The sequence below is a fragment of the Lottia gigantea genome (assembly GCF_000327385.1).
Source record: "Lottia gigantea unplaced genomic scaffold LOTGIsca_77, whole genome shotgun sequence".
NCBI classification, from domain to species: domain Eukaryota; kingdom Metazoa; phylum Mollusca; class Gastropoda; family Lottiidae; genus Lottia; species Lottia gigantea.
This window is the reverse complement of record NW_008710566.1, coordinates 103,948-113,351: the sequence shown is the minus strand read 5'-3', so window position 1 is coordinate 113,351 and position 9,404 is coordinate 103,948. Positions and strand designations below refer to the sequence as shown.

Sequence of the window (9,404 nt, the reverse complement as noted above, 5' to 3'; positions counted from 1 at the left end):
TTTTCAGAATGAGATTGGATGGAGAGAGCAAGCACGACGTCTTATTATATATGCGTCTGACAATACGTTTCATTTTGCCGGAGACGGAAGGGTATGTCGCATATTTTTGTTTTTTCTCGCAGAACCAACGGCATCATACCACAGTCATGGCTATACGTCATGTATGATTCAGAGCTTATTTCATGTTTATCTTATTAGCTGATTGAAATTTTTTCGGCTTGTGAAATTTTACTTGCTCCTGTTCAGTGAGGGCGATTTCCTTGTTCTACATGTACATGTATATTGGAAAATCGACCCCATTTCCAACATTAGCCATCCTGATGAGGATCGTGTCTTAACAGCAAGAGATGAGCTTTTGTCAGTTTGGTCTGTCACTATGTGAGCAACGATTCACCTGTAACTCGAAATACTTGAATCTTATCTATACCACTTTGAAGTCAGATCAGTTTTACTCTATTCCAGCTTGCAGGCATCGTGCTACCGAACGACGGAAAATGTCATTTAGTGAATGGAACAAACACAGAAGATATAAGACAGGTCAGAAATTTGGGTTTTCTTCTCAGATGCCGGATGTCGCAAACAAAGCTCGCCCCATAAAACACCCTTTCGGAGGGTTCACAAAAATGATTCATGGAAAAAAAAGAAACCGCTCAAATTAACTTCCGCCTTAGTTTCCCCATTAAGAATCACTTCCGGTTTGATCGGAGATTACAGTTCACTATCTGTAATATTGACTCTCGCTTTGATTTATGTTGTGGTTTACTTCCGGTTTAGTTTTTGTAGATCAAGATTCCATCCACCTTATTTGGATTATGGATTTCCGTTTCAGGATTATCCGTCAATCGGTCAGATATCGCAAAAAGTGTCGGAGAAAAATGTCAATTTGATATTCGCCATTGTGAAAAGCGTAGAGGAAGACTACCAACAACTAAGTAAAAATATTCTGGATTCGTACGTTGGGGTTTTAGAAGGGGATTCCTCAAATGTCGTGGACATTGTCAGAACAACGTATGAGGTAAGATACGTTAAAATATCTAGAAATTTTGTCCCAAAACTTGATGACCCTAACTATGTCTCTTTAAGCTATTTTTGACAGATTTCGGGTAGGGTAGAGTAATGCTGGGGACAGGCTAGCGATTTTTTTCATCTGATCACATCGATTAGAATTGCGAATTTAAACACCCGATCACGAAAGGGCACACGAATGTTTTAAGAGCGAATATTACTCAGCGGAATTTTGCCGTAGAGCACATGAATGGTACACAATGTCGGACGTAGCCATTCTTAACGTCACTTGATATCAGCATCAAGTCTGGCTGGTTTAAGAAATATCTTCCTAATTTTTAAACTGTAGAGTCGTATGATAAGATCAAGCCACTTTTTGGATGTTAGCTCTTATTTAAATGAATAGTCCCTGCACGTGCATAGTCACCATTGACCTACTTTATTACACATTGGTATTTCAGGCTATCATATCGGAGGTAAAATTTAAAATCGACGCCCCAAATAACACAGTGGTAAAAATATTCTCTAATTGTAACAGGTAAGCTGTGTGTATACGTCAGTTCGTATTATATATCTAAAACTACAATCGACTGACATAATCAAGGGTTAGCATAGAAACGGAATAATCCCAAAAATGAAACCATGGAAAATGTCCATAATTGTGACTGTGTTAAAAAAAACCATGGGAAAATTTCATAAATTTCCCTCACTGCTCACTACATTGTGACCTGAGTTTCTTATCTTTAGATGATGTGGAAAGTAAAGGATTAAAATTTCATTTCAAAATTTTGGAATTTCATTTTTTTCCAGTGAAAAAATGAAAGAAACGACAGAATGTAAAGGCCTTAGTATAGGAAAAGAGGTAAAACAATCTTGATATGGTAAACATTCGGCAAAATTTCCCTCATCGCATAATGATTGGCGTTGTTTATCGTCTTCGTTACGTTAGTGTGATTCAGTATACTACAGACTGTAGAACGTCTTGTTGAAATCGTAATAGGGCAGTCTCAAATTAAGCTATAACACACAGGACAGTTTTGTCCACTCTCATTAGCAACCCCCCCCCCCCCCCCCTCCTTTCAAAAGAATACAAGAACATAGAACTCTATTATATTTCATTTTCTCTGAGAAGAAATTATTCGTTTTGCTTTGAAGATAAAGTTGGAAGTACAAGTGTACAGTACCAAGTGTCCTGAGAAGCCAGACGATCGAAATCGTACTATCAACATCACGGCCATAGGTTTATCAGATCAGTTTACTATTCAGTTAGAATCAGATTGTGACTGCGTGTGTGGTTTTTCCGTAAGTTAAAGATCGTTTCTTCTGCATAATGCCTATGTCTGTATGCCCATCAAGTAACAGCCGAGATCTCTGAGCCACTATGGCCGCCGCGAATTAGACGCTGAAAATTGCTGGCGTGAAGTTTTCGGGACCACGTAACCATATGCATTCGAATCACACATTCCGAGGTTTATTTTTCTAATCAAGTTCGTCTGCTATCAAATTCCTGCTTGCCAGCATGAAAGGTTATGTCCTCAGAAGTTCACAGAAGAAGACCCGATCTGCCTAACTACGGAATTGTCTGCTGTTTTTCCAGGAGCCAAGCAGTCCTCGATGTAGCACATATGGAACTTTCGAATGTGGAATATGTAATTGTGATGTTGGTCGAGAGGGAGATAGATGTCAATGCTCAGAAATTGATGTTATAGAAGGCAGAAACGTGGATCCGTGCGTAAGGTATGTACCCTACACATGGAGGGAGGAATGTAGATCAGACTGTCATTGAGCATGAACACTTGTGATCTCATTTTCGTGGTTAGGTTAACATTGGTGGTATTTTGAGTTTTCATAATTTCATTCGACCTTAACTTTAAAAGATTGTCGAGGGGTTTTGTCACAACTTAGAATTATGTTATGGAACCCAATTGCAGAGTGGTAGCCTGGAAGTCAAAGGGCATAGCAGAATCCGGGAATATGAAGACTAAAGATGCACACGAGCAGTCTTAGTCGGAGATTTTTGTCACCGATTAGAGTCTTGAGTGTGCCGTACTTCCCTGACAAGATTTATAATGTAACAAGTTTGATAATTATCTCCGATAGTTTTATCGTCTGCAAAACAGACCGTCATCATCCAATCAGATTCATTATCGACATGGTGGAAAACGACCAATTGGAGAGAGTCGGTGAAACTCTTGCCAAACTCTTGTCGGCGACAAAAATCTCTGAACAAGACCGTTCGTGTGCCCGCACCTTAATTCTCCCAAATCGTAACTAAAAGATAACTTGTTTGCTCCTTTCAGCAATAAAACCACAGTAAAATGTATGGGACGTGGTGAATGTAAATGTGGTTTATGCTCCTGTGAATTAGGCTACACTGGTAGATATTGTGAATGTGATACGAATGCCTGTGAGAAACTTGATGGTCAAATATGCGGAGGTTTGTTCACTTTAAACTATTCAGCTTTCCGGCTTAGAGGCACAGTTAAACCGAACCGGAAGTGACGCCTTGTAATGGAATTGAAAATTTGCACTCCGATGTAGAATAACCTATCATTCAGATCTGACCATTGTCCGTCTTTGAAGGTCCGCCAACTAGTGCTGGCGCGATATATCGATGTATCGCGATACGACATGCCACGATACGCGTATCGTATCGCTACGTCGTGTATCGATACCTTTTATTCAAGAAAAAGTGGAGAATTTTTTAAGTTGGTTTATGATATAACAATTTTTTTCACCGAAATTGTTAGAAACTTTTTATAAGACAGTGGACTCTAACCACTTCTATCAACTATGTTACCAAATATCACAGTTATAAAGTTATGAATTAATAAATATAGAAATTTTGAAGATAAAATGTTAATCTATATCCCATTACCCCATATCGCGATATATATATCGCATCGCGACCCTTGTACCGCGATCCGTATCGTATCGTGGCATGATTAACGATACCCATCACTACAATCGACCTTCTGTTTTAGTTTTTTATTCTTTGCGCCACGCTGTTTTTGTCAGTGTCGTCAGATTTTGATTTTATATTGAAAGTTCCAACTGACGATTCTTTCAGGAGCTGAAAGAGGAAGATGTGTCTGCGAGACATGTGTCTGTAATGAGGAATACACCGGAAGTAAATGTGACTGTCCTACCAGTACCGATGCCTGTCTAGCTCAAGATGGAGTAAGTGGGGAATTTCATATAATTTATGTTTTTACCTTTTTTTGAACAATTTCTATGGTCATTTTCCTCTAATTGAATTTGGAAAGTATAGAAATAGTGCTTTGTAAGAATTGATTGCCCGTTCTAGGGTATTTAAGCACCAAAAAAAAAATTGGCGGTAGTATGGCAATGAACCGGTGGAATTAAAGCCCCATTCCCTTTTAAAATTCCATTCCTTGCTAGTACATTGTTTTGGCATGACGATGTACGTTGATATTCCTTTTTAGACGATATGTAATGGAAAAGGAACGTGTAAATGTGGTAAATGTATTTGTGATGCTCTTTATATTGGTTCGACTTGTCAGAATTGTCCAGTAAGTAATTTTACTCAAATTTTGGGACTCCTACAAAATTGTTACGTAATAAGCATACTGGCAGTTTGGAGAGAGATGGGGGGGGGGGGGGGGGGCTTAAGCTAACGGCCTGGTCTACTTCCCTAAAACATATGGATTGATCCGTTCCCTATGATGTTATAACCATTTTGACTTTGTATTTAATTAGACTTGTCCAGGGGCCTGTGAAGATAACAGAGATTGTGTAGAATGTATTGTATTTAATGAAGGTGAACTCACACAAGACGAATGTATTGAACAGTGCCCTGTGGTCGAAATTGTAGAATCTATCGGTGAGTGAGTTGACAGATGGGGAGCTTGTACCAGTTCTGATCTCGAAAGTGTTGGAAGTGGAATCATGAGAAGGGATAGATTTTACAGACTCTAATCAGTGGCTGAACTACATGGGAGCCCGCCGACTTAAGTTGTTGGGAGCCCCTTCCCGGTCTCCTGTATTCTGGACTCCTTTCTAAGTCAATTTAATGCATGTTAAGGAAGGTTTTAAGATTCTCAGTCTGTAATTAATGTTATTTCTGGGCTCCGGGGGCCTTGGTAGCCTGTTTGGTATTGGAGTCGCTGCTTCTAATCACCAAACAAATAAAGACTGAGCTCCCAAGGCTATAGATGTATATATAAAGATGGATTACCCCATATTGATACAATGTTGATTTTGGGATTAGGCAAAAGTGAAACACTGTTATGGCAAAAGTACCAAATCTTCGGTAATATTCCAGTGACTAAAGGTAAAACTTGTGTTTCAGAGGATTTGAACGAGACCTGTCAAGCTAAAGATATAGATGGATGTAAGATGATTTATAAAATCGTATATTTAGATGATGGTAATACAACCATCTTGGCGCAGAAATATAAAGGTAACCATTTACGTAAACGTTTTAAATAGTTTTGGCGTTCTTGAAATTAACTGCGAGATACTTTTTCGTTTAAACTCTGGGATAAGGTAAAGGGGCACTATATACTATACTGATCAGACCACGCTTACTGTTTTCGAAACACCTGATGATGCTTCTCTTTTAAGCAGTCCACTACTATACAACTTGTACTCTCGATTTTGCCATTCTTTGGACGAAATTTTTGATTGACAGATTTGTCTTTCTTGTTCGGATTTTTAATACTGAATCAAAATAAGACTGTTTTTTTTTTATTAGTTTTTATTTTAAATATAGTCACTTTAGTTGGGTCTAACGACAGCCCTGTTGAACGTTTGGTCTAATTTTAAAGATAAGCTTGTAATAGGTTTCGATTAATTCTTTAATGCTTTCGATTACCAGTATGTTCAACACAGATTGACATGGTGCCGATTATAGCCGGAGTACTGGGTGGAATTGTTGGTCTGGGAATATTCCTGTTAGCATTGTGGAAGATACTTACCTCTGTTTATGATAACAGAGAATATGCTAAATTTCAACAGGAAGTAGATCAGGTCAGATGGGCCCAGGTAAGTGTCTAAATTTAGTATGCGTATAGGATCAATATGCAGCTTAACAATTACCAGTCAGACGACTGTGGTTCCTGCAATACCAATAAAATTGATTGATGACGTCAGTAATCGCGAACGGCCTCATGTGATACAAACATAATAATGAATATTTCTTTTTGCAGGAATCAAATCCCATATATAAAGGGGCTACGTCAACTTATAAAAATCCAATGTGTAACGATTTCGATGCAATGTGAAAAAAAAACCTATTTGAAATAAAAGTCGAGCCTTATTCTTTATTCGGTAGCTGACCAGGATTAGAACTTACAATAACATTTATGGAATAAATGACATAACCGAATATAGAATAACAAGGAATAGTGCTTGGCGGTTCCTTTAAATCTCACCAATTTACAATCAACCACATCAAAAAAACTCTAAACATTTGATGAAAAACACTTTTCAAATCTTTCTACAATTTTTTTTCGTTTTGTTTTTTTTTTCCTTTTTTTTTTTTTTCCTTTTTTTTTTTTTTTTTTTTGGTTCTTTAAAATTCAAGGGATATAATTTACGAAAACGAAACTTAATATCCAGGCCCCATATTCTCGAAACGATCTTAGCGCTAGAATCAATGATAGAAGATAAGAACGTTTCGAGAATACGGGGCCTGTATTTTGATTAGATTGTAGAAGCTACTGTATTTTTGTTTTGTTTTTATGATTGTAGATAAATTGATTTTGTTTTTAATTTATTTGTTTTTATCATGTATGTGTATATGTATTACTATTTTGTTTTGTTTTGTAACATTTTCCTAGGTTTTCAATTTTCTTATTTCGTTGTAGAGGGACAGGTTTGCCATCCGTTTGACCAATCATACCTTAGTCTCAGAAACGGGAATGTTTTAGCTAAGCTTATCAGTAATAGTGTTCACAGCTCACCGTCAAAATTTGGGTTCTCAAATACATTTGTGTCCACGTTTGAATATTAAAAAGACGACTCGTCTTTTCTTGAGACTCTGACTAAAGAAAAGACACATATAGAAGTTAAGGTATTTTTGAAGAAATTTTACTATCCTCGTACTCGACTATTTACGTATATTCAAGACACAAATCAACTCCCCATAATGGCGCAACTGTCCCTTTAATCAATTGTATTATCATGCTCGTATTCTTAGCTTTTTGTTTTAAAACTTGTAATATGTTTGTTGACTATCTGAGCTTTTGGTAAACATACGTTCCAGGCAAATTCTTGTTTCCATGTAGGTTTTTTTTTTGAAATGCTGATTATCGATTGGCCATAAGAAAACACAAGACATAAGTAAAATTTATTTCATTGCAACAAACATAAGATTAAACATAAATAAATCACAGTCTTTCAATGCTGATTACCCATTCTGAGCTTAAATCAAGCTCAAATCAATAAAGATCAACGTTAACAACTTTTTTGAATAATTTTCTCGTATTTGCATGTCAGCTTTAATGTATATTATAATATCACAGTTTATGAAAGTTGAACATCAAAAGTTGAGTTTTATATAAATAATCTAAAAACAATTTGTAATAGCATGTCATCTTTAATAATTACTAGGGTAATAAATGAAAATTGAACGTTTTAAAGTTGAGTTTTACAGAAATAATCTCTAAACAATTTGTAATTGCATGTCAGCTTTAATATTGTACATGTTTATCATAATATCACAGCTTGATGGTTTTTATATTAAAACTATTTAAAGAACTAGTTTTGGGTTTTCCATAAATAATATTTAAAAAAAAAGCTGTAATTGCATGACAGCTTTAATAAGTTACACTATGCCATAATATAACAGCTTGATAGTTTACATTTTAAAATTCATAAAAGAACTAGTTTTGGGTTTTCCATAAATAATATAAAAAAAAGCTGTAATTGCATGACAGCTTTAATAATTTACACTATGCCATAATATTACAGTTTCTTTTTTTATATATTAAAAATGAACATCTAACAATAGTCTTGAGTTAACATAAAAAAAATTAAAAACTTGAAGATTTCTTTTTTTGTAGTTGCATGTCAGCTTTAATGATGTGGAAAACTATGTTAAGAAGTAAGTTCGGATATCATAGGATATCGTCAAAAATCTCAGTGTTAAAGCTAGATTCCCACAAACATTTGTCTACATAAAAACCTTCAAGAATATAATTTGTTCGTAACAAAATGCTCAAAAATATTTGAAAGACGCTAATAGATAAAATACTGCGAGGTATACCTTTAAAGGAATACCACCTCGGACATAAAATTTATATTCATCAGTTGGACTTACCAGATGTCATAACTAAAGAATAGAGACGATATATCCATTAAACTTGGTAATTATTGAAAACAGCTTATAAGCGTTTTTCAAAATTACTGAAGTTTTATGGATTTATTAGATTATAGAGGGATTCAGATGTATAGTTATAACACCAGGTCCACTGATGAACGAAGACTCATTTTAACCAAGTTTAAAAATTTCAAATTTTTGGTCATTCTAAGAGGTAGTATACCTTTAAAACAATAGAAGAAAACCGGGAAAACACTACAATCTAATACGAGATACAACATGTTTTTAAGAATATTGACTGAATGGTCTCACCTAAATTGGACGGAATGTGTTCTTAATGCACATAATAAAATATAAAATATTGAACATAAACCAATTGTAGATTATTTAAAATGGGTTGATTTGAACGTAAAAAAAACACTGAGCTTCATATTTGAATTTTATTCTCATTGAAGTACTTTTTTAACCTAAAGGTACGAATCCGGGTACGGGTCCAGACAAGATACGTGCACGATTATCCATCGATAATTCGTAACCGTAACTCGTCTTATCCAACCTTATAACGCTTTATTATCTTCATTTGAAAGTGTCCTTTTTCAGCATAAAAAAGTGATTCTATCAGATTCCGTAAAGATATCGTCAAACGGTACACGGCCAGACATGCCCCACCAGTAGCACTTATATATATAGACGAAACCAGCTTCCATTTTCAGTTTCTTAAAACAGTGAAAAATTTCGGTTACCAGTTACGTCACGAATCCCGCATTATTTGGAAGAACACCGGACTTTTTAAAAAATAACTATGATCGAGACAATCTTTGATCTATACAAGTGCTTCTTTCAGATACCACAATGATATCGTCAAACGGTGAAGGGCCAGCCGAACCTTACCCGTATCACTTTTAAATGATAGCTGCCAATGAATTCAAAAAAGATATTCATATCTAAGGAGACCTTTTGAAGGCTTATTAAAGCTACCATGAAGAATAAAAAAATTAATTTTTGAAAATCCTCAACTTTCTTCGAAAGCGTCATAAGAAATAAATTTTAGTGTAGAACGGTTATAGAGAAGTGCCTTACATTTACGTTAAAGGGACAGATGCGGCTGAAGACC

At 35.6% G+C, this 9,404-nt stretch overlaps 1 protein-coding gene across 1 annotated transcript in view; it reads left to right on the top strand.

The window, feature by feature from the left end:
• LOTGIDRAFT_196574 (hypothetical protein) overlaps window positions 1-6,334 on the top strand; it is a 12,628-nt gene extending 6,294 nt beyond the window's left edge. Inside the window, exons 9-22 of the mRNA XM_009066473.1 lie at window positions 8-91; window positions 463-537; window positions 830-1,015; window positions 1,467-1,543; window positions 1,816-1,867; window positions 2,161-2,307; window positions 2,603-2,742; window positions 3,306-3,442; window positions 4,076-4,185; window positions 4,452-4,538; window positions 4,726-4,849; window positions 5,318-5,428; window positions 5,846-6,012; window positions 6,177-6,334. Of these exons, the coding sequence (XP_009064721.1) occupies window positions 8-91; window positions 463-537; window positions 830-1,015; window positions 1,467-1,543; window positions 1,816-1,867; window positions 2,161-2,307; window positions 2,603-2,742; window positions 3,306-3,442; window positions 4,076-4,185; window positions 4,452-4,538; window positions 4,726-4,849; window positions 5,318-5,428; window positions 5,846-6,012; window positions 6,177-6,251 (1,572 nt within the window). The 3' untranslated portion in view covers window positions 6,252-6,334. The remainder of the gene's footprint in view (window positions 1-7; window positions 92-462; window positions 538-829; window positions 1,016-1,466; window positions 1,544-1,815; window positions 1,868-2,160; window positions 2,308-2,602; window positions 2,743-3,305; window positions 3,443-4,075; window positions 4,186-4,451; window positions 4,539-4,725; window positions 4,850-5,317; window positions 5,429-5,845; window positions 6,013-6,176) is intronic.
• Window positions 6,335-9,404: the final 3,070 nt, after the last annotated feature.